This window comes from Asterias amurensis, chromosome 17, assembly GCF_032118995.1.
Source record: "Asterias amurensis chromosome 17, ASM3211899v1".
Classification (NCBI taxonomy): domain Eukaryota; kingdom Metazoa; phylum Echinodermata; class Asteroidea; order Forcipulatida; family Asteriidae; genus Asterias; species Asterias amurensis.
Window position 1 is genome coordinate 1,308,121 of NC_092664.1, and position 25,738 is coordinate 1,333,858.

The 25,738-nt window shown below is 38.5% G+C and overlaps 1 protein-coding gene and 2 non-coding genes across 3 annotated transcripts in view; 1 reads left to right on the top strand and 2 right to left on the bottom strand.

Moving 5' to 3' along the window:
- Window positions 1-1,995: 1,995 nt before the first annotated feature.
- Trnas-cga (transfer RNA serine (anticodon CGA)) lies at window positions 1,996-2,076 on the bottom strand. The gene has a single exon. It is a non-coding gene; the product is annotated as a tRNA-Ser (tRNA).
- Window positions 2,077-3,866: 1,790 nt separating this feature from the next.
- Trnas-cga (transfer RNA serine (anticodon CGA)) lies at window positions 3,867-3,947 on the bottom strand. Its single transcript has one exon. It is a non-coding gene; the product is annotated as a tRNA-Ser (tRNA).
- A 603-nt stretch (window positions 3,948-4,550) lies between these two features.
- Window positions 4,551-25,738, top strand: part of LOC139950163 (uncharacterized) — a 30,420-nt gene continuing 9,232 nt past the window's right edge. The window contains exons 1-23 of the mRNA XM_071948786.1: window positions 4,551-4,775; window positions 6,138-6,221; window positions 7,368-7,522; window positions 8,050-8,151; window positions 8,782-8,883; window positions 9,111-9,203; window positions 9,869-9,961; window positions 10,840-10,932; window positions 11,320-11,412; window positions 11,840-11,932; window positions 12,781-12,873; window positions 13,274-13,366; window positions 14,530-14,622; window positions 15,291-15,416; window positions 15,666-15,788; window positions 15,958-16,080; window positions 16,651-16,773; window positions 16,955-17,212; window positions 18,267-18,389; window positions 19,042-19,164; window positions 19,547-19,773; window positions 20,984-21,269; window positions 21,718-21,828. Of these exons, the coding sequence (XP_071804887.1) occupies window positions 4,717-4,775; window positions 6,138-6,221; window positions 7,368-7,522; window positions 8,050-8,151; window positions 8,782-8,883; window positions 9,111-9,203; window positions 9,869-9,961; window positions 10,840-10,932; window positions 11,320-11,412; window positions 11,840-11,932; window positions 12,781-12,873; window positions 13,274-13,366; window positions 14,530-14,622; window positions 15,291-15,416; window positions 15,666-15,788; window positions 15,958-16,080; window positions 16,651-16,773; window positions 16,955-17,212; window positions 18,267-18,389; window positions 19,042-19,164; window positions 19,547-19,773; window positions 20,984-21,269; window positions 21,718-21,828 (2,869 nt within the window). The 5' untranslated portion in view covers window positions 4,551-4,716. The remainder of the gene's footprint in view (window positions 4,776-6,137; window positions 6,222-7,367; window positions 7,523-8,049; window positions 8,152-8,781; window positions 8,884-9,110; window positions 9,204-9,868; window positions 9,962-10,839; window positions 10,933-11,319; window positions 11,413-11,839; window positions 11,933-12,780; window positions 12,874-13,273; window positions 13,367-14,529; window positions 14,623-15,290; window positions 15,417-15,665; window positions 15,789-15,957; window positions 16,081-16,650; window positions 16,774-16,954; window positions 17,213-18,266; window positions 18,390-19,041; window positions 19,165-19,546; window positions 19,774-20,983; window positions 21,270-21,717; window positions 21,829-25,738) is intronic.

The window sequence follows — 25,738 nt, forward strand, 5'->3', positions numbered from 1 at the left end:
AGCTGAGAAGAAAAGGCGCACATCAAGATCAATCGTTTATTTCAGAGACTTTAAGAAAAAGAATAACCACACCAGACAAGACAAGGACTTTTTAAAAAAAATCAAAAAAATTAATTTGTTTTGACCATGCCGGCATTTCAATTTAAGTTGTGTACAGCCTCCTTCTGAAATGAGAAAATGCGTTACACCTTGGTGTGTATGTGATTCACTTATTACAAATCAAGTAATTCCCAAGGTTTTACGGAAAGGTTTGCGGTAACACCATGTATGACTATATCTATAAATGAAACTCGACGTTTCGATCAGAATGCTCTTATCGTCTTCTGGAGAAAAGCTTGACTCTGAAGTACAAGCTGCTTATAAGTACTGTGGATGCGGATTAGCTGACAACTCATATAGCTTTTCAGAATCACCCCAACTCATTAGAGATTATCATTACAAGGTGTTACCGCAAACCTTTCCTTATCGTAGATTCCACCATGCAAAAGTTCAAATCCTACTTCCCAAATTTTTGCGAATTTTGCATGTCTCCACACAGGAAATTTGTTCAAGATACTCAACTTGGTCGATTTGCACCGTCAAAACGCGATTTCAAGAGTTGACTATAACATCCAAGATGGCCGCTTTTCCTTGCCCGGGGAACAAACTTTTAATTTTCGAGCCACCCCGAAAAGCCGAATTTGCGCGATTACTTCTTGTGGAACCCCACCCGAGTGTGCCGGTGCAAATGTGAACTCCGTCACTTTATTTTTTGTCAAATTATGACGTTACTTTTGGACCTTATAGTTGTAATTGTTGCCATTTCCACACTGGAAAGTTGTTGAGGATGCTCAACTTGGTCGATTTGCACCGTCAAAATGCGATTTCCAGAGTTGACGTAACATCCAAGAAGGCCGCTTTTCCATTGTCTCTGCCCGGGGAATAAATTCTTAACTTCTGAGCCACCCGAAAAGCCGAATTAGCACGATTGCGTATTGCGGATACCCATTACCCGAGTGTGCTGGTGCTCACAGCGGGTTAGGGTGTCAGGCTTGATTGGGGAGTCGTAGCCGGAGAGGGGGAAACGGTTGGTTGACCTGGGGGGGGGGGGGGTTGCGACAGTAGCAATACAACTCGTTTTCGCGCATACTCTGCCATCCAATCTTACTCCATCTCAAAGTCGTCTTGATCTACAGTGGCATCCATTAGCTCGGAATGTTTCTCTTCAATCTTTCCGGACTGTGCTTCTTGCTTTGGTGACGTATCTCCATTAGATTTCTAAATCACCAGAATCATCTTCGGCCAGGCGGTCCATCATCGTTAAGTGTTCTCGTTAACTGGCCTTTGGTGTTCCTTTTTGATAATTTCAGCTTTTTAAGGGTCAGTCAGATGAAGTTGGTGTAGTACACTAGGGTTGTTCGGGGTGATCACGGAGCCACACTGGTAAAAACTTCGCTCATAATCTATGACCCAAGTCCAAACACTTTAGAATATATTGACAAGTTCACGCGGCTTGCTTGCATTGTTAGGCATATCCGCGTATTTAAAGACGACAAAACAATAAATGAAACTGATCAGGCATACCCCATTTATCTTGTATTTGTAATGTATAAAACAAGATTTGACTTTTGTTTTGAATCATTAAAAGAATTGGGTTTCGCCATATTGTCTGGGCTGTGTGACGTCATCTATTCTCGAGTGCAATCCCATTACTGCTCCACACGGGGACTTTTGCCTGCTGCGTCTCCGCCCTGGGCCGGTACGTCCCTCCTCAGTCAACCTGGTCAGCTCAACCTCCGCTGAGCTAACCATATCGGTGCCGAGCTTAACGTGGACACCCGATCGTCATAGACGAAGGTCACACAGAGCTCCCGAACTCAAGCGATCCAACCAACCCCGGCTTCCAAAGTAACTGGATTACAGGCGCACGCCACAACGCCCAGCCGAGAGTTACTGGACATTTTAACTTTATCAGCTCTTTAATCTACAGACGCGATGAATAAATAAAAAGACTACCGTCGTGGACAGGATTCGAACCTGCGCGGGTAACCCCATTGGATTTCGAGTCCAACGCCTTAACCTCTCGGCCACCACGACACATGGTAACTATTTATTGACTTTTTTGAAATACTAAAAAGTACACACATTTAGCGAGATTGGTGAAAGCAAAAAATAGCATGCAACTCAAACTGAATGTTCTGGAATGTAGAAGCACAACATTATTTGTACGTTATTTGAAAAAACGTAGGCCTACAAAATAAGTAACAAATATGTTGCTCGCTGCTATTATTATAAATTTACATTCGATACAGCAATCTGGTCAAGATAGTAAACACAATAACTGAGGATTTAAAGTGCGATTTGACGGCGAAGAACGAGCAAAATTGAAAGTTGAAGCGGCAAGATATTACGTTGTGGACGCAAGTTAATAAGTGGCGGTCGCTAGAAAATAATTTTTGACTGCAATTTTCCAAGTTGCTGCTGTAAGACAATTAGGAGTGGCCTCTAGATAATAAGTCGTGGCCAGAAAATAATAATTCGTGGTCAGAAGATAAGTGGCCGGCGCAAAAAAGTTGGGCCCGTAATGGCGGCCGCAATAAAGTAAGTGGTGGCCGCAACATATATTAGTGATGTGCTGTGAAACATATGATTTTTCCAATTGACACCACCAATGTGTGCTTTACAATGTAACAATGGTTTCAGGGAAAGAAATAAAATTTCGAGGATTGAAACAACGTTTTTTTTAACCCATCCCTTTAGAGGCTCATTCTTCCTGTACTCTGTGATGAAATAAATAAAATTGATTGAATTGTGACTAGGACCATCTAGGCTTACACTGTTATTTTTATTATTATTAAAAAGATTTATATAGCGCATGTCCAAAATAGACCAATGCGCTTTACAATAAAAATTGAAATTAAATACAATAGAAAGCAAATTTATGCACACACACTAAATCTGTCTTAAGGAAACTGTAACCAAAACTTGACAGAATACAAATAGTTACCAAATATTCAAGTGAATGAAACTTCTATGATCACCTTAGTTGCACTGCAAGTATCTCTTGGTGTTGACAGGAGTATAGTCGATTCGCATTTCCATCAATGCTTCAATGGTAACATAAGTCAATATCACTCTTGTGCCTTTAGTCTGAAGCCAAAAGTAGGGTCGAAAATGGGAACCGAAAATGAAACATGTCACCTTATATGGGGATGAAATGGAGCAATTATGCACGCTTTCAATAATATACATTTCCGTCACCAACATGGGTTCCATTAAAGGAACATTACAGAATTGGTTTTTGCTAACAAAACAGTTGCTGGAAGTGTAAGCACTTTAAAAGGGACCCAGTCCGACCCTCTATAGCTGTTTACTGCCATTGTGCGGTAGGCATATCCGCTAATTTATTGACGAATAAAACAAATTAATAAATGAACCTGATCTGGCATAAAACATGAATATCGTATTTGTAATGTATAAAAACAAAGATTTTATCTAAATTTTGAACATCAGTAAAAGAATTGGGTTTCGCCATATTGTCTGGGCTGTGTGACGTCATCTATTCTCGAGTGCAATCCCATTACTGCTCCACACGGGGACTTTTGCCTGCTGCGTCTCCGCCCTGGGCCGGTACGTCCCTCCTCAGTCAACCTGGTCAGCCCAACCTCCGTCGAGCTAACCATGTCGGTGCCGAGCTTAACGTGGACACCCGATCGTCATAGACGAAGGTCACACAGAGCTCCCGAACTCAAGCGATCCAACCAACCCCGGCTTCCAAAGTAACTGGATTACAGGCGCACGCCACAACGCCCAGCCGAGAGTTACTGGACATTTTAACTCTATCAGCTCTTTAATCTACATACGCGATGAATAAATAAAAAGACTATCGTCATGGACAGGATTCGAACCTGCGCGGGAAACCCCATTGGATTTCGAGTCCAACGCCTTAACCTCTCGGCCACCATGACACATGGTTACTATATATGAAACTTGTATGGTTTCCCTAGTTGTATTGACAGGAGTATAGTCGATTCGCATTTCCATCAATGCTTCAATGGTAACATAAGTCAACATCACTCTTTCAATGTGCCTTTGGTCTGAAGCCAAAAGTAGGGTCGAAAATGGGAACCGAAAATGAAACATGTCACCTTATATGGAGATGAAATGGGGCAATCATGTACGCTTTTAATAATATACATTTCCGTCACCAACATAGGTTTCTTTGTTGAAATCGCAGTGGGACTGCCTTGCAGAAAAGTGCCAACAATCCTTATTTATATAAGGCTGGCGAACGGGACCTTAAAAAACATCAATTGATTATTAAATTAGCCGGAAACATCAATGTGGATGACAATGTTCTTGAATAAGACTTTGTTGATTTTAACATTTTCACACGTACACTTTTCCTAGGTACCTGCGAAAGAGTTCACAAACGAGACGAAAGAACGATATAGGCCTACCTGGCCAATATTCAAATTTTTGTTGTATTGTGTGCCTAAACATGAACCTCAACAACAAGAACAACAACAATACTTAAGAGGAAGTACATCCACAACAGCACATTGGAAGGTTTACCCTCGAATCACAGAGCTATATGAGTTTGACTGATAATCCACGAAAAGCGAACAGATTTACGTCTTTCTCTGTTTTAAAAACCGCTCCAGGACCTGATGTTGTAATATTTAGTTCAGGTACTTCGATGATGTTGTCTTTACAGATTTAAGCCTGTCGAGCACGATGATTAACTTCTACGCTTGTGTGGCACTCCTGATGGCGACCAGTTTTGCCTTTTCACAGTTGAGTATTCTTACGTGAAGTTTTGTATAATAAATTATAGTCTAGGAATAAATCTTGAGACCGGACTCCCCCATCATACAGACCGCGTCTTTCTGGGGGTGGATGATTTCACAAAGAGTTGAAACTATGCCAGTCATGGTGGGTTAGGGCGAGTTACTTGTCCCAACTTATGACAAGCCGTAAGTTTTAATAACTCCTATAGGACTTGTCCTATGAGGTTTGGACTATTTTTGTGAAATCTACACCGGTGTCTTTCGTGATCTTGGTTTTCATACCGTGGTTTTGGTATCGAACATTAATTAACCGTATGCTGTAATTAAACTCTTAGCAAAAGAAGTCATCAATAGATCAATATATCAAATTATATTAAAGGCACTGGACACTATTGGTAATTACTCAAAGGTAATTGTTAGCATAAAGCTTTCTTGGTAATGAGCAGCGGAGAGTTGATAGTATCAAACATTGTGTTTTAAAGGCTCCCTCTGAAGAAACGTTTAGTTTTTCGACTGAGAAAGAAGTTAGTCTCACTCAAATAATAAAATACTTCAGCTGAAGCATTTTATTATGCATTTGAGAGCACACAAAGTAATGCAACAATGATGCTATTTTCTTTATGAATATAGATGGATTGCACTAAGAGTCATTTACCGCCATATTTGATGAAATGAGCACGTTGGCTAAGAGCTATGCGTATAGCGCGTACACGTATATGCACTTTTGCATTGTTTATTACATCAAATGAAAATGTTCCGAATAAACTGCAAATTCCCTTAGTTTGACCCTAAAAATTATTTGATTAGAAGAAGTAGCTGTATCAGCTAGAGTGGGCCAACTTCAGCCTCCCTTGGCTAGGCACAGCTTGAGCCTCACTTCGCTTTGATTTGAGGGCCGTGCACAGTGCAAAAACCACCGCGGACGCGCTTAGAACGTACTCACCATGAGCTCAAAAGAAGAATACTGGATTTATGATACTGTAAATGTGATTCAAATCAATGTCACAATAAACAGCCGTATGAACAGGGTTTTGTTTAGAGTTTTACTGAAAGAAAAAGTCGATTGAGTTCCATCGGTACGAGTCTACCCACGTCTTTACTCGATAGATTTCATCACTACACCATATCAGGTCACGTGATCACATGTAAACATTGCTCGCGCAATCGGTCAACTGTGAGTAAATGTCTCGTGACTCAATTCGTCAGTGGTGTATTTAACAGTTTGTGCGTCTTTTGCAAACACCAACCTTTATGGCTAATATATTCCAAACAAATTCAACATACAAATGATAACGAAAAAATAGTTGAGGTAAATTAATGTGTATGATATTTCCACTACTGATTGTTTTTTTTTATCCGTGTAAATAGGTCATCACCTTGCCATTACTATGAACCCGTGAGATATACTGTCAGTTGCGGATTTTTTAATTGGGATACTTGTGGTAGATACAGGTATGATTCCATGTATTTATCTTCTCTTTAGTGCCGATCATACATTGATCCAGTTGTAGAGATTATGACATCTCCTTATAGTCCAGTCAATCTATGCAAACAAATGGCCTCACCAAGATTAAATTGCAAAAACAAAATAAAAAAATCGGCAAATGTCGATACAACATATCCCGAACAACATATCAAAAAGGGGAAAAAATTGAAGTGGGGAAAAAATATGCATAAGTTGCATAGATTATAAATAGATAGTTTTGCCTCTTCTCACTAATATTATGCACCACATGACATGTATATAATTTTAAGTGTTTACTTTGAAACCCTCCCAAACAATACAAAAATAGGCTCAAAGAAATAAGGGTAATATGCAGAATTTGTCGAGGTTCAGAATGGCCTCGCCCAATTCCCCATACCCTGCTGGTAGAAGAAATTGTATTATTATTATTACATCATTTTTATACATGTATATAATCACTGCATATTTCCCCACTACTGTAACCCATAGGCATATTTATTGTATACGTTAGAGGGGCAGTAAAATATTGCAATAATTTATAGTGCATTGTTTTACGCAAGTAGTCTCAATTAAACAAATTTAAGTAAAATATACTAGAACCCCCATGACCGGGCTAGACATTATACTTTGGTAAAGTTTGGAAACTCCTTAATACCTTCTGACCTAGTGGTGCCCGGTCGAATGCGTCAAACGTAACTTAAAGGGACAGTTTTTAATTATTGCATTGATTTATATTGCATTGTAAACGTAGGTAATCTTAATTAAACAAAATCATAAAACACTGGGACCCCCATGACCGGGCTAGGCATATTAATTGTGTAAAGTTGGGACCTCTTTAACGTCTTGTGACCAAGTGGCCCCCTGGCCCCAAACTGTGGAACACTATCCCCGTCAACAGGGATGCTTGTTACTATATTGTAATTTTCAGGAGTCGTCTTAACCCATTGTTGCTCGCTTATTCCCCGTCTTTGTATGTTTGTTTCTCGTAACGCGATTTAGTATTTTTGCAAAATAATTTTCAACATGTTTTTGTAAAAAGTAATTTCAGTAATGGCAAAAAGGTTTGTAGGCCTACGTTTTCTTTTTTATTCAACTGCCTAGAATTATAATTTTCAATAATTATTTCGTGGTAGAAACAATTTGCGTAAGAGGTCGTGTTGTTCAACATCAAGTTCAAGTGCATCAGGAACATGTGACAGCGGAGGCTGTCCCAGTGGAACATCATGCCGTCAATGTGACGATTGCAGCGAGTGCAGAAGTGGCAACAATTATCCTTCACAATGTCCACGTGAGTGTGTCAGAAAGTGTGGAATCAACATCCCGTTTGTTTTGTGCCAATCAACCCCTCCTATAATTTCTACAAGTATCTACTGCCATTTTGTAGAACCAAATTATCAGGCTTTCTAAAACGCATCGCGTTTTAGAAACACTGTTAAAACAAACTTGATATTAGCAAGCATTAGATATATACAGCTGATTTGAGAAACGTATTTTTTCCTGTATCTGAATTAAAGAATCCGAATGGAAATACAAGTGCTTTTTGACGGCAATGGTAAAGACTAACTAATTAATCCAGCAGTCTTAGTAACTATAGACTACACCTCGTTTTGGCTTTTAGAAACTGGGAGAGTTTAAATACTTAATGTTTTTTTTAAACTAAATTTATGAAACACTAGCGGGATGCCGCGCTTGGCGCGGAACCTCCGCTTGATATCAGTGCGTTTAAAAAGCTGGAAATGCTGGAACTGTAGCGTTCGGTTGGGGGGGGGTGGAATTCCGTCATAACTTTTTTCATGCTGTTTCCTTTTGTTCCAGCAAAATGTTTTGGTGAGTTTGATTGCCCTAACGGAGGGAGCTGTGAAAGGACCGACTATTGCAGCGGTTGTAATGAAGGGTACGGACCCCCAAGATGCGATCGTAAGTCTCCTTTAGGATTAATGCTAAAGTAAACATATTCGTAATGCTGGGAACAAGTAAAGTGTTGAATTGGACAAAACATAAACAACCATAATCATTCGTATAGGCCTACTGTTTCGTTAAACTGTTTTTTCCGGTTTAATTTAAACAGTAAGCATTGTCAAAGGTCACACGTTTATCAAAATGTTGCGTCACATCTAACAGTTAAAGCCATAAAGGTACATTTTCTACAAAACAGTTCCTTTTGATAATCACCGATAGCACATTATTTCAAACTTTATACACCTATTTTTATACAGGTTGTTCGTCTTAAAGGCACTGCACACCTTAAGTAATTGTCAGATATCAGTCTTCTCACTTGGTGTATCTCAACTCTCAACTATGCATAAAATAAAAACCTGTGACAATTCTAACTCAACTAGTCGTTGAAGTTGCGAGATAATAATGAAAGAAAAATCATTACAGCACAAGTTGTGTGCTTTCAGGTGGTTTAATTCGAGACCTCAGCTGAGGTCCTTTTTTCGGACACCGGTTATTTTTTTATTTTTTTTTTGGGGGGGGGGGGGGTGACCTATGTCAAACAAAGTAATACGCCTATTACTCTATATTACTCTTTATATTTGAATGAAGCCCTGTGTTTCGGGAGTACGAATTGTCTACATGGAGGTACGTGTGTTCGTCACAATTACTGCGACAACTGCAACGAAGGCTACGCACCACCCAGATGTAATCGTAAGTTTAGTTTTTTCATTAAAAAGTTGAGTATTTGAGGTTGAAAAGTGCTGCGTACTGCAGTGTATAAACACCCAGTCATTGAAGAAGACTGAAGCTACTAAACAGGCTCATTTGATAGATGATTCTACGACGTAGGTCAGAAGCTAAGAATAATTATACTTCGAAAATTTGAAGGAAATTTCAAGGGACTAAAATGCCTGCCATGTTTTCTTGATGATTCCCAGCTGTGTGTAATCCATCATGTCTTAATGGAGGGACGTGCATTGCTCCTAACCAATGCAGATGTCGCACAGGCTACAGTACTCCACGATGTACAGGTATAAAGAGTGGTTCTTCATTTACTTTCCGTTGTAAAACGAAACATAAAATCGCCTAAAAATGCTCACCAAAATCTGCCGTATTTCAACCCTTAATTCCCTCCGAGAGACGGCCGGAATGTTAAAGATCACACTGTGAACAGAGTGTTAAAATTCCAACAGTGGTTAAATGATGCTTATAAATGTATTTACAAGAACTGAGCTGTTTCAATTCGCAATTACCATTAATTCCAAAAATCCAAGGTTTTAAAAATTTAAATCTACACATCATCAAACAAGTCGTTGATAATTTAACAAACGCATACACATAACATGAACTAATTTTCCACGACTTCCGATTTAAATCAGAAGTTGACAATTTCATAATTTCAAAAAGTACTATAGCATTTAAATTTTGTATCAGGTTGAAGAACAAAATAGTAGGATTTGTACAATCTTTACGTCTTTAGATGTTCTCTAAATGTTTGTTTTTGTATTGAGGCCGAAAAGTGTTTCATTCTGACATCATGCAATACACCCAGTCCAGGAATCTATATCCATTCGTCCACTAAACAGGCTCATTTGATAGATGATTCTACAACGTAGGTGAGAAGATCACAGTTTAAATGCAACGTTTTAAACCAAATAATAGCTCTGTTTATTTGTTTCATTCATTAAATGAGCAGCTGTGTGCAACCCTTCATGTCTTAATGGAGGAACATGCACCGCACCGAATACATGCCGGTGCCGTACTGGGTACACAACTCCAACATGTACACGTAAGAAATAGATGTAGACAAACTATGCTTATAGGCCTAGTGTGAGGGAATGGACAAGATGGTTTACAGTCAAACCTGAAACATGGAGATTAATTTAGGCCTACACAATATTTCGCAAATCAAATTAATATGAAGTTTTTTTTATTTACTTCATTTCAACATAAGATCTAACTCTACTTTTAATACATCTTGTCTAACAAGGGAATTCATCAAAGAGTTCTGTTCTGTCCTTGGGCAATCATATTAAATTATATTTCTTGAGACAATATTATAAATGACCTCAGACCCCTCACTATTTTTGGATGCGCTTCGCCTTCGTGAATAAAAAAATTCACTCAAAAAGTCACGAGGGTCTTATCCCTTTCCCTATAGAAGGGAAAACATGATACTTCACATAAGTTATGAATAGGAAACTCTGTTTTGGTTTCCGCATATCAACTATGAATTTAATCTATACATATTGTTACCAAGAGTGGCAAACTACTTTTAGAGCACGACATCGACTTGTTGGGACAGAATGAAGCTTGTAATAGAAGCAAATGTCATTTCGTTGAAAAAATGATATTGTGTAGGTATAAAATTAACTTTTAGAGATAAGGCTGCACGTCCGTTCAGACTAATCCAGAATTCGGAGCAAAAAATATTCGTTCACATAATGTACAGAGTTGAAGTTGAAGTTAGGCAAATTTCTTTGATTGTGATAATAATTATAATTTTGACAGATAACCAGTTACACTTGAAGACGTGTATTTGGAATTCCTAGGGATACCAAAATATCACTTTCTTCCAACGAAATATACATCGCTCCCTCGAAAATTTGTTTCGTAGGAAATTTCAAGGGACTGAAATGCCTGTCATGTTTTCTTCATGCTTTACAGCTGTGTGTAATCCTTCATGTCTTAATGGAGGGACGTGCATTGCTCCTAACCAATGCAGATGTCGGACAGGCTACAGCACTCCACGATGTACAGGTAAGAGTGGTTTTTCCTTTCCGGGTAAAACGAAACATAAAATCGCCTAAAATGTTCATCAAATCGTGTCATATTTCAACCCTAAATTCCCCCTTTTCAACTGTAAGAGAGAGATGGCCTGAATGTTAAAGATCACACTGTGAAAAGATAGTCGAAATTCCAGCAGTGGTTAAATCTTGAGCTGTTTCTTACTTCTTTCTCGAACTTCACTTCAGAGGGAGCCGTTTCTCACAATGTTTTAAACTATCAACCTCTCCCATTACCAAGTTACCAAGTAAGGTTTTATGCTAGTAATTATTTTGAGTAATTACCAATAGTGTCCACTGCCTTTAAAACAAACAAAATAATAGCTCTGTTTATTTGTTTCATTTGTTTTTAAATGAGCAGCTGTGTGCAACCCTTCATGTCTTAATGGAGGAACATGCACCGCACCTAATACATGCCGGTGCCAGACTGGATACACAACTCCAACTTGTACACGTAAGAAATAGATGTAGACATTTTTTTTTATCCTGAGTTTTTACCCATACACCGATGTGTGTTAGCTCTGTATACTCAGTACTTACCCGGGTTCTGTGAACAAAAGCACAGGCATATTACTCGGGTGGGATTGGAACCCACGACCTTTGCAGTTCTAGAGCAGTGTCATATACTAACTAGACCACCGATATTGCCCGGTGGCTAGAGGCAGTTCGAATCCTATATGTTTAGCAGCGTGTAGGCCCTACATGTACTGCAAACGATTTAAAAGATGTTAAATTTACACATGTTGATCGATGCATCTACGACGTAGGTGAATAGTTACACCAACAAACTGTAAAATGGCAATATTTTAAATGCAATGGTTATTGTTTTAAAACAAAATAATAGCCCTGTTTATTTGTTTCATTTGTTTTAAAATGAGCAGCTGTGTGCAACCCTTCATGTCTTAATGGAGGAACATGCACCGCACCGAATACATGCCAGTGCCAGACTGGATACACAACTCCAACATGTACACGTAAGAAATAGATGTAGACAATGCTTTGGCCTAGTGTAAGGGAATTGACAAGATGGTTTACAGTCAAACCTGAAACATGGAGATTAATTTAGGCCTACACAACATTTCGCAAATCAAATTAATATGAAGCTTTGCGATTTACTTAATTTCAACATTAGTATTAGATTCAACTGTACAATTAATACATCTTGTCTAACAAGGCAATTCATTTTATAGTTCTTCAAACAATCAAGTTAAATTATATTTCTTGAGAAAATGTTAACAATGACCTCTGATCCCGTACTATTTTGAATGCACTTCGCCTTCGTGAATGAAACATTTCATTTAAAAAGTCGCCAGGGTCTTACCCCCTTTATAAAAGGGGAAACATGATACTTCACATACGGTATACGAGAGGACTCTGTTATGGTTTCCGTAGATCAACTATGAGCTTAACCAATACATGTAAGATGGCAAACTATGAGAGCTCGACAGCGACTGGTTGTGACAAATTGAAACATAGAAACAATGTCATTTTTTTTTAATGAAAACTAATTGTGGGTAGGTATGAATTTAAACTTCAGAGATTAGGACGCGCACGTCCGTTCACTCTTATCAAGAATTGGGAGCAATCATTGATTCACAGAATATACGAGTTGAAGTTGAAGTTAGGCCAAATTCTTTGATTGTGATTATAAGTAATTTGTTGACAGATAACAAGTTGCATTGGAAGACGTGTATTTAGAATTCCATGGATACCAAATTATTACTTCCTTCCAACGAAATTTTACATCGCTCTCTCGAAAATTTGTTTCGTATGAAATTTCAAGGGACTAAAATGCCTGCCATGTTTTCTTGATGATTTCCAGCTGTCTGTAATCCATCATGTCTTAATGGAGGGACGTGCATTGCTCCTAACCAATGCAGCTGTCGGACAGGCTACAGTACTCCACGATGTACAGGTAAGAGTGCTTCTTCATTTACTTTTTGTTGTAAAAACGAAACTTTGCATCAGGTTGACGAACAATAGTACATTTGCTCGAACTTTTGCTCACAGTTTGACCTTGGATTTTTTTAAACAATCTTTACGTCTTTAGATGTTCTCTAAATGTTATGTTTGTATTGAGGCTGAAAGGTGCTTCCTACAGACATTGTGCAATACACCCAGTCATTGAAGGAGATGAATCTATATCCATGCAGCCACTAAACAGGCTCAGTTGATAGATGATTCTACAACGTTTGTGGGAAGCTAAGAGTAAAAATACGAACGAACTTTATAACCAGAACATTTTTAATGCAATGGTTATTGTTTTTAAACAAAATAATAGCTCTGTTTATTTGTTTCATTTATTAAATGAGCAGCTGTGTGCAACCCTTCATGTCTTAACGGAGGAACATGCACCGCACCGAATACATGCCGGTGCCGTACTGGGTACACAACTCCAACATGTACACGTAAGAAATAGATGTAGACAAACTATGCTTATAGGCCTAGTGTGAGGGAACATACATTGAGATTAAAGGGTGTATGTACTGTTGTAGGACAAAAAACACAATGTCCACAGATTTACACTAAACTTACACAGTTTGAAGATAATGATAGTAGAAAGCTTCCCTGAAAATATTACATGCTGAGGTGCTGTAGTTTTGGGGAAATGAGTAAAACAATGTCATGAAAATAATTTTGGTCTCAAACTTATTTTCATGACATTATTTTACTTTTTTCCCAAAACTACAGCACCTCAGCACGTAATATTTTCAGGGAAGCTTTCTACTATCGTTATCTTCAGTTTAATGTAAATCTATGGAAATTTTGAAAAAGCACCCAAATCCTGTAATTTAGGCATACCTAATGTTTCGCAAACCAAAATAGTATGAAGCTTTTCGATTTACTTCGATTCCACATTAGTATTAGATCTAAACTGTACAATTAATCAATCTTGTCTAACAAGGGAATACATGGTATAGTTCTTTCTCCTAACAATTAAGTTAAATTATATATTTTGAGACAATATAAATGACCTCTGACCCCTTACTGTTTAGGATGCACTTCGACTTTATGAATGAAAATGCCACTCAAAAAGTCACTAGGGTCTTACCCCTTTTCCTATAGTAGGGAAAACATGATACTTCACATAAGTTATAATGGGAAACTCTGTTATGGTTTCCGCATAGCACATATCAACTATGAGTTCTACCAATACATATTGTTACAAAGATTGACAAACTATGAGAGCACTACATTGACTGGTTGTGACAAATTGAAATTTGTTATAGAAAATATGTCATTTTAATGAAAACTAATTGTGGGTAGGTATAAATTTAAACTTCAGAGATTAGGACGCGCACGTCCGTTCACTCTTATCAAGAATTGGGAGCAATCATTGATTCACAGAATATACGAGTTGAAGTTGAAGTTAGGCCAATTTCTTTGATTGTGATTATAAGTATAATTTTGACAGACAACCAGTTGCACTGGAAGACGTGTATTTGGAAATCCATGGATACCAAATTATTACTTCCTTCAAACGAAATTAAACATCGCTCCCTCGAAAAACTTGTTTCGTAGAAATTTCAAGGGACTAAAATGCCTGCCATGTTTTCTTGATGATTTCCAGCTGTGTGTAATCCATCATGTCTTAATGGAGGGACGTGCATTGCTCCTAACCAATGCAGCTGTCGGACAGGCTACAGTACTCCACGATGTACAGGTAAGAGTGCTTCTTCAGTTCCTATCCGTTGTAAAACGAAACATAACATCGCCTAAAAATGTTTACCAAATCGTGGCAGGGTTTAACCCTACGATATTCATTTTGAAACTTCTCTGATTGTCATTTAGAGGCACATTTTAGATTTTCGATTATTGAAAAATTAATTGTCTTTCAAAAGAAGATGTATTGGAGCTTAACTGTTTATTCATAAATACCTCAGACAGATCACTATTCCTATTGGTGGAGAGCGCGTCACTTGGTTTGTTTAAACGGTTGATAATGACCAGCTGGAGCCGTTTATAACCGGTTGTTTTCGGATACGTTGAGATGCATACTACTATACGCGCACGAATGCATATCCGAAAACTGTCTCGGTCATAAAATTGCAACACACGTACGAGCTCAAGTAGGCCAAAAAACTGATAAGTTTTACAGAGTTGCTTACTTTATGGCACATTTTAACCAAAAAGGCATTTATGAATGGAAATAAAAGAGTAGTGACACGTTCTTAAATTGCCGTTTACAACCGGCAGGGTCGTGGCCGTGTGATATCGGCTCGGGCTTTTATTGCACGGCCACGACCCTGCCGGTTTTAAACGACAGTTAAGAACGAGTCACTATACTCTTTTATTCCCTATTGTATTGCAAGTATTGTTGTTTATTAATAGATATAGACGAATGTATCGATCAACCAAGTGGCTGTCACGTGAATGCTGATTGCACAAACACAGATGGCAGCTTTCAATGTACCTGTAAAACAGGTTACGCTGGAGATGGGCTGGCCACGTGTACAGGTAGAACACACTCCCATTATGACACTTATTGCTTTCTGTCAACAATTAATACCCTCCAAATGATTTGAGTTGAATTTTATTTCATTTTCTTTAGACAACCAATAACGGAAAGGTATTTTGCAACCATGATTGCTGATTATTGCACCTTCAAGGTGGTTATGAATAACACTTATTTTAACTGATCTCCATAGATACCTGGCAAGTATTTAAAAGAATTGTTTTTATACAAGTATGATTGTTGATTAATAGCTGTGAACGAATGCGCTGATGGCTCGCATGGCTGTCACATGAATGCTGACTGCACCAACACAGATGGCAGTTATTTGTGCCTTTGTAGACTAGGATACGCTGGAGATGGATTCACATGTACAGGTAAAGCATATTGTAATCGTTATGACACTTTCTGCCAACAATAAACACACATTGATCCTTGTCAACTTCTAATGGTGGTTTTCATTCAAATTTATTTTAGTTGATCTTCATAGATACTCAAAAGCATTTTGAAAATAATCATTGTGATACAAGTTTGGTTGACTAATAGATGTAAACGAATGCAGTGATATCTCGAATGGCTGTCACATGAATGCTGACTGCACCAACACAGTAGGCAGCTATTGGTGCACATGTTTAGCTGGCTACACTGGAGATGGAACCTGGTGTGCAGGTAGGCCTACGGCATATTCAAATCGTTGGTATACACTTTCTGTCAACAATAAACACCCCCATTGAACCCCTTTTCAACTTCCAAATTCAAACTTATTTTAGTTCGTCTTAAGGACAGTGGACACTATTGGTAATTCTCAAAACCCAGTCTTCTTACTTGGTGTATCGCAACATATGCATAAAATAATAAACCTGTGAAAATTTGAGCTCCATTGGTCGTCGGAGTTGTGAGATAACTATGAAAGAAAAAAACACCCTTGTCACACGAAGTTGTGTGCTTTCAGATGCTTGATTTCGAGACCTCAAGTTCTAAACTTGAGGTCTCGAAATCAAGTTCGTGGAAATTACTTCTTTCTCGAAAACTACGTCCTTTCAGAGGGAGCCGTTTCTCATAATGTTTTATACTATCAACCTCTCCCCGTTACTCGTTACCAAGTGAGGTTTTATGCTGACAATTATAACTTTTTTTCAACTTCTAAAGGTGGTGTTAATTCAAATTTATTTTAGTTCATCTTAATTGATACCCGAAAGTATTTTGAAATTAATTATTGTATTGATTGTTGATTAATAGATGTAAACGAATGCGTTGATGGCTCAAATGGCTGTCACGTGGATGCTGTCTGCACCAACACACAAGGCAGCTATTGGTGCACATGTAGAGCTGGCTACACTGGAGACGGGACATGGTGTGCAGGTACAACACATTCTCAATGGTGCATTAATTTGAAATGTATTGATTTGTTGTCAACAGTAAAAGGTGATTTGTATGCTGATTAATATATATACATCCATATATCATTCAAATAAACTTTGAACCACTTCTTTAAATTTGTAAAAGTCAGTTTTATTTGACATTTTATGTCTGGTTTTTGTAGATAACGAGCCTCCACAACTTCAAGTTGGCACCTGTCCGTCAGATATAGATGAAGTTGCAGAAGCTGGGATGTCAGTCAAAATGGTGACTTGGATTAATCCCTCAGCTACTGATACTACTGGTGTTGCTCCAACTATTGTATGTACACCACAGTCTGGCAGTGACTTTATGATTGATACTCGAGATGTCACATGTACAGCTATTGATGCAGCTGGAAATTGGGCTACACCAAACTGCACTTTTACAGTCACAGTAACAGGTTACATTTATTTTATTTTACTTCATCTCCTTCAAGGGGTTACCCACCATTAACATATTCATCATAATATGCATCTTTAATCAAAAGTAATCATCTCTGTTTGTCTCCAAAACGTCTCCCTCATCAACTTTATAATTATCTCCGTACTTATTTTTTGTTCTCCGACTTGAGTACATTCTTCAAACCCGAATTTTTAAAGGTTTTGGTAAAATATTTTTTCTCTGAACGGCTATCTTTATTGGTACGGAGTTGTCTTTAAATCATCATGAAAAACCGGTAAAGTCTTCTTTTCACAATATCTTTCGAATCATTAGATTATAACTATTTCATTCTTGGATTAGACAATAAAAGAACACACACAATAAGTTCAGTGGATAGCATTATGACAGTGTGCTGCCGTAATGGATCTTTTTTGAACATAAATGAGCTGGAAAGACAACTTAATTGATTAAAGACACTGGACACTATTGGTAGTTGTCAAAGACCAGTCTTCATCGTTGGTGTATCTCAACACATGCATAAAATAACAAACCTGCAAAAGTTTGAGCTCAATCAGTCGTCGAAGTTGCGAGATAATAATGAAAGAAAAAAACACCCTTGTCACACGAAGTTGGGTGCTTTCAGATGCTTTGATATCGATACCTCAAATTTTAAATCTGAGGTCTCGAAATTAAATTGTGGACAATTACTTCTTTCTCGAAAACTACGTTTCTTCAGAGTGAGCTGTTTCTCACAGTGTTTTCTACTATCAACCTCTCCCCATTACTTGTTACCAAGAAAGGTTTTATGCTAATAATTACTTTGAGTAATTACCAATAGTGTCCACTGCCTTTAGTGAAGCTTCTGCCGTGGCAAGATTATTGCCAACTTCTCAATCCTCACAACTAAACATCAATTTCAAGTAGCAAACAGCATCAACCTAATTCCTTATTCAACAACTCTTATAACCGTCCATAAATCTTATCGTGGTGCCATGGAATGCAAAGACAGTAGAAGCCATTAAAAAATGTGACATTTAATAACATCGTTATTGTGATAATCAATTATTTATTAGATTTTGATGAGTGCACTAAGGAACAAAATGAATGTGACGTGAATGCAGTTTGCACCAACACAGAAGGCAGTTATAGTTGCACGTGTACAGCTGGCTACATGGGAGATGGTAGAACATGTACAGGTTAAGAGCACATTTTCAGCACATTATTTACAGGGCTTGCTAGCAAATTGTTGGAGCTACAACTAGAGTCAAAGTTTAGTAATTAAGATAAGGTAAAAAAAAAGAGTTGTACAAGGTCAGTAATTATTGTACCTCTGAAGTAACGAAGTTGTCGAGAAAGAAGTAATTTCCCACTAAAATATTTGAGTATGATTTCGAGATCTCAGAATTAGATTCCCGAAATCAAGAATCTGAAAGCACACAACTTCGTGTGACAAGGGTGTTTTTTCTTCCATCATATCTCGCAACTTCGACGACCAATTGAGTTAAAATTGTCACAGGTTTGTTATTATATATGTATATGTTATTTTGTGTTGCTGGACTTCTCAGACTGGTCTTTGACAATTACCAAAGGTGTTCAGTGTCTTTAAGAAAGACAACGCCAATCCATGAACAATACTGGCTTTAGTAACTTCGTGGAATGTTTTACTTGAATACTAAATTGATTTTTTTTCTACACGTTTACCTTTTCAAAATGTTGTTTTAAACACACCGACGAGTCTATTGACTTTCCCAAATGCTCACACATATTCGATTGTGACACTGCATGTAATTTGTTAAAAAAGACGAATACTTGAGAGCTTGATTGTATTATGATATTTTTTTTAAATAGATTATAACGAGTGTGCAATTGATACAAGCGTCTGTGACATGAATGCCGATTGCACTAATTTGCCAGGCAGCCATGAGTGTTCATGTAGAGCTGGCTACACTGGAGATGGAGTTACGTGTACAGGTAGAATCAACTCTCAACTTTGTTTAAATAAACGTGGATGTAGTTTCAAAGTTGATTTTTTTTAATACCAGAGAAGGCCTATAGAGTTTGAAAGGCTGACAAAGATATTTTTTGAAGAGCTGCTTTCTTGTCAAATGACCTAATACCAGCTTTCCTGTATATCATTGTCATCCCCACCACAAACTGTTAATTTAGTTGTCATAAAAGCTGTTGGTTTTAAGTTTTAATCATCACAATTACGTTCATACCTCAAATATTGATAATTTACAACAACATGTCCTCAATGTGAATGTATACGCAATGTTTGCAATGACACCACTGGTGGAAAAAAAACACTCCGTTGAATTCTCTTCTTTAAAAGTGCCGTCGTCTATGGTTTCAGATGATCGAACGACTACAAATGCAGCCGGTAAATCTCAAACAACTGACACATCCAGCAATGTTCTAACGATTGTAATTAGTGCAAGTGGTTTGACAGTGACTGTCATTGTCATTGCGTTGGTGGTCATACTAGCCAGAAGGAAGCATCGTCAGAGAGACAAAGGGGAAAATATTATTGCGAGGAAGCAGAGAAACAAGAAGAAGCGAAAAGAAGTTGCTCATGAAATGGTAAATCGTCGATTCAATGTCGAGTAATAATTTACGACAAATTTTGTTCCAAGTATCAATCATATCTCATGATGGAGTGACCGACCCCTATGGTGGCCTTGAAGGGACATACAAGATGTAAATATTGACGACAAAAATTGAATGTTCAACTACTTACCCATTTTCACAAGCGCACCCCCCCCCCAAAAAAAAAAAAATTTGATACAAAGTTTAAATTTTGCGAGTTTGCCCAATGATTAAAGGCACTGTACATGTTCAGTAACTGTCAAAGACCAGTGTTCTCACTTGGTGTATCCCATCATAGCCATAAAGTAACAAGCCTGTGAAAATTTGGGCTCAATTGGTCATCGGAGTTGGGAGAAAATGATGAAAGAAAAAACACCCTTGTTGGACGAATGTGTGCCTTCAGATAGGAATAAAAGACTTCTCCTAGCTAAAAGTCTTTTAACATTTTAGTGAGAAATTACCTCTTTCTCAATGTTTTATACTATCAACAGCTCTCCAATGCTCGTTACCTAGTCAGTTTTTAAGTTAATACTGTTTTGAGTAGTTACCAAACGTGTACCTTCCCTTTAAAAGGGACGCCAACGACTTTGTTATCGACATCATTATACATGGAAGGAATTCACGACTTTCTGCCATATTATAACGCGTTCTTTTTTGTTACAAAATTTCTTGTCTGCGACTTCCCCTTTTTGAATTTTGATGTAATGTATTTTTCCCGGTGGCGAGGAAATTTGGCGATACAGTTAAATAAGGTCGGGAAAAAACCTTGCGATTTGCTGGGGTTGTAGCAACAGATAAAAGAACTTTGCAATTATATTTCATGACTCTTGACGAAAGTACGGGCCATGAAAATTTTAAAGTCTATTGTGTCTCTCCGGACAGGCCACTTGTATTTGAAGGGGGGGGGGGGCATCTAATACTCAGATGACGCTTTATGAAAAGTTGGCGCAGTCATTATTATTCTTGGGTAATACAATCTAATACAATCCTGGGGATTGGGGAGTAAATTTTGCCATAAGAAAGTAAACTTACTTTGCTTTTTCTCAGGCGCGGATCTACAAAAAAGGAGAGAAAAAGATAACAAAGGAAGGACAAAAGGGGGATGAGGGATAGACAAAATAAATTACAAACTTGTTTTTTGTTTCTCTATGCCAGGAAGTTGTGGTCGATAGTAACTTTCATTCATTCGAATACTTACAAACAGAAAGGGTACGAGAATAGAATCGTTGGACAGCTGAGTGTCCCGGTGGATGGCTACGAAAACACTGCACAAGTAAATGAGCAAGAGGGTACTGACAACGTAGCAACTAGTTCGGCAAATATCTACGAGGAAGTTGGTCCAGCACCGTGGGCTAGCCGCTGGATAATTCCATGGAGCAGTTTGGTTTTCAAGAAGGTCTTGGGCAATGGACACTATGGGGAAATACGCAAAGGTGTAGTGAAGCTACAAGATAAGGTCACTAAGTTAGCAGCGATTACTCACCTTGAAGGTATGGTTACTAGACTTATTTGGGTTATGTTGTGCATGGGGTCTGTCTATCCATTGACATCATGATTTTGACAAAAGGGGTACATATTTTTTGACAAAGCGAATACGTCATCGCTTCGCTTTTGTTTGCAAGACCTATAGCTGGGAGTTTCTAGGGGACACGTGTTTTAGTTGTTGTCTTTCATGCTTGTATTTTAATACAAGCAAAAGAGAAAAACAGGAGACAAAAAGAATTATTTTGTCTTATTTGTATTGTTTTACTACAAAATGAATGTAGACTAAATGAATGCGTCTGCATGGATATTTTATTCTTTTCTAGAAATTACAAACGAAAAATGATAATAACAAGGACTGAAAGTTTAGGGTGGATGGAGCGTACCACTATGTTGGTTTAATTGATGGAGTTATCTTGATGTTTATGAAATGTTTTTCCTTGTGTTTAAATCAAGAAAACGCTTCAGCATTTAACACCGAGAAATTCATGGAAGAGTTTCGAGCAATGTCTATTATTGGCAAACACGCAAATATTGTGAGCATTCTGGGAGCCTGTCTAAAAAAGGGTGAGTTTTAATTGTTGTAAAATTGTTGTCTTCTAAGTGTATGTTTTAGTGCACGAGTTGTTTGGGCTGTTCGGGTGTTGGGCAGTTGTTTATTTGGTCGTTTCCCTTTTTCGTTAAGTTCAATTCAATTCAATTCAATATACATTTATTTCCACAAAACATTTCCACAATATTATAGTAATACATACAGGTATATATAAATGATAAGGGAAAAAAAGAATAAACTGGCGGAAAACGCGTGGAGGCAAGGCCCAAAATAAGCCACGTAGCTTGTAGCGGCTTGCCTTTACATAACAAAATAGATAAACTAAAGGAACATGCTTAGGACAAAACACAGACGAAACAAACAGACAGACAGACAGACCGTCAAACAGACGGACATACATACATACATACATACGAACGAACTACTGGAGAAAATGACAATGACAAAGTAAGCAAAAACTACAATGAGAATATAGGCATAGAAACTATGTCACATACTGGGAAATAATGAACTTTTTATAAGATATTTTGAACCTAGCCACAAGCCACAGAGGATGAGGTTTTGATAGTCTGGTCAACCTAACTCCAAAGACGAGGACCATAGTGACGGAGAGTTTTGATGTGTACGATGTCCGTGCGAAAGGGACATGCACGTTGTTACTAGATAGTGTTGCGGTTATTTTGAATGATCATAAGAGAGTGGAGTTTACTGGTGCTAGTGCGTGCCCAAACAATATTACAGTACAATTACTGTACTAAGAAAAGGAAGAACTAAAGTGTTGTAAAGAGAGACCATGGCAACAGAGGGTAGAAAGGAGCGAAGCTTAGACATGATGCCAGTATTGCGGGAAGTAATTTTCGAGATGTGTAAATGTGCTGAGTCCAGGAAAGTTTGTCATCGATAACAACGCCAAGGAATTTGGTTGAATGCACCCTTTCAATAGGAACATGGTTAATGCTGATGGTAGACTTTGATTTGGAAAAGATCATGTATTTAGTTTTTTAAGAGTTAAGAGAGAGTTTGTTTGTACTGAACCAGGAGGAAACTTTCATTAGTTCACTGTTCAGCTCTTCAGCCAAAGTAGGCAAGTCAGAATGAGAAAAAAAAGAATAGTGGTGTCATCCGCAAAGTAAAAAAGAAAATTTGGAAGAACAATGGTGAAGATCGTTGACATAAATAAGAACAAGCAGAGGACCAAGAACAGAACCCTGAAGAACGCCTTGGGTGATATCATTCATGGAGGAATCCTTCTGTTTACATGTAGTGAACTGTTTTCGGTTGCTAAGGTAGTCTTCAAACCATGAAAGTGCAATACCTCGGATGCCGTAATGGTGGAGCTTAGCTAGCATGATTTCAAAAGCTTTGGACAAGTCAATGAAGACACCGGCAGAAATCAAACCATCATTAAGTGAAGAGATGAGAGAATCGGTGAGATGAGTGAGAGCAAGATCTGTAGAATAGCTGCTGCGAAAACCAAACTGATGGTCAAACAAGAGGTTGAGGTCAGATAGGAATTTGAAGAGACGTTTATAGACAAGACGTTCTAAGATTTTAGAGAAACAGGGAAGGACAGAGATGGGACGGTAGTTAGAGATTTCCTTGGAGCTGCCATTTTTTAATACAGGAATCACTTTAGCAATTTTCAGTTGAAAAGGAACAGAGCTAGTAGAAAGCGAGAGGTTGAAAATGTGAGCGAGGGGTGAAGAAATAAGAGGAATTACTGACTTGATAACAGAAGAATTAATGCCATCAAAGCCACAACTATAGAAACACTCTTGAGACTTTTACCGACTTCAACTATTTCATTGGGACAAGTTGGCATGAAGAAGAAGGAAGACGTATTAGGATTGTGAAGATGATCAGAAAATTGACTGGTAGAGGAAGGAATCTTCCTTGAAAGGGAGGAACCGATGCTGGAAAAGTAGTTGTTGAAAGAATCAGCGATATCTGATGGGTTAGAAGCAACATTATGACCGTCGATGATTTCATCAGGAAGCTCAACTTTCTTGTTCTTGCCCAAAATGTTATTAATTTCTCTCCAAGTGCTCTTAGCGTTACCTTCGTTGGTGCTGAATTTGGAGGCATAGTGATCTTTTTTGGCTTTACGAATCAGAGAAGTCAGTCGATTCCGAAACTGTTTATATCGGAGTTGGTTGGCATTGGTTGGGTTGCGGAGGAACCGTTTATACAGGTTATTCTTGTGGTTACAAGAACTTATGAGATCTGGAGACATCCACGGATAATTGTTCCTAGACTTAGACACAGTTTTAGAAATGAAAGGAAAGTGAAGGTTGTAAAGATCAGTGAAGAAAGTAAGAAAGGTACTGTACGCTAACTCAGAGTCCTCCATTCCATAAATGTTACTCCAGTCCGCACGACTAAGTTGTTCGGTGAAGGCTTGAAGAGTGTTGCTTGTAATGTTCCTTTTGACGAAAGTCTTTTTAGAGGTATGTTGATGTTGAAAACAAGAAGGGGTAATCTGGAAAAGAGGCAAATGATCAGAAATATCAGCAAAGAGAATACCAGGAATGACAAGGTTGTCATTGTTAGTCAGAATATTGTCAACAAGTGTTGCAGAGTGTTTCGCCTGATGCGAGTTGGTTTGTCGATCAAGGAACGGAGACCATCTATACTATTAAAAGCGTAACCCGCGCCATCTTGGATTAAAATTAGAAGGTCCAGTGGCATGGCATCCTTGTGGAAATCTACACGGTTGTGTGTGTGGAATTCAACACGTTTTGTGTGGTTTCAGACGTCGGGTTGCAAGTCTACAAAACCCCGACCCAAACTCCCACTTACGAGTCATCTGATTGGAGGAAGTTTGGGCGGCGACCGTGTGTCAACCACTGGTCGATGTTGTTACCAGACTTCCTAGACATCTTTCTGACAGGTGACTCATTGGACAGTGTTCCGCAGATGGATCTCCGGATTGGTTCACTCATTGCCCCTTGCCCGCCCACCCGCCATTCGATCCGCCCTTTTTGGTCGGGTTACTTTCGTGTTGTACATAGCATGGTTCTCCGGATCGGTTCATTCATTGCCGCGCAGGGTCGAAGAGGCTGGGTGCCAGGACAAAACCGAAACAAACTTGCATTGAATGAAGTAAGTCCCCAGCCTCTCCTTACATTCTGGTCAGTGTATGAGTGGTGGAGACAGGCCACCTGTTGCTTGGTGAAGGAGGTCGCAGTGGGATCACTTTAGGTTGAAAGTGGGTTGCGACCTCGTACTTCCAATAAATCTAAAAATAGGCCGACGCTCTTACCCTCCCCCCCCCCCCGAAAAAAGCGGTGGTTAAAAACAAGTAGATAGATTTGTGGCACGCAGCATGTTCCGAAAACTCGCTTTATTTAGTGCTACAACAACGCTGTGTATCGTGGGACGTGACGCTCAATAAATCGCGATCAATAAGTAAAGGGTCCGAGATTCTAAAATCGTAGCGTTATTGGAAACAAAGCAACAAATAATTCAACAAAGCAAAGCTGTTTACTTTCTTCCATTTCCAGTCGGATACACTCTGATATTGGCTGAGACTATTCAAGCCTTTTAGTCTCCTCTGCTATTTAGTACCGATGATTATTGTTGAGGAGGATATTATTCCAGGCTGAGCCTCTTACGAGCCATTGGTCGAGTAACTCGGCGCGGATATTGACGATGACTATGGATTTGTTCGTGGGGGTACCTGACTTAATTGTTGACAAGGGGACCAAAATACCACAAATGCCCGGATTCATCAGGTTATAAAAATGTTTTTGTCTGACTTGCTCTTTGACGAAGACCTCCTGATTGGTAGGCAATGTGGAGACACATGACTATTATCCGCGAGCTCAATCTTTAGCATAATAATACCCAAAAAGGAAAATACACAAATGAACAACTATCTTACATCAACCAATTACATCCCTAACACTCCATTTTTCTTACACC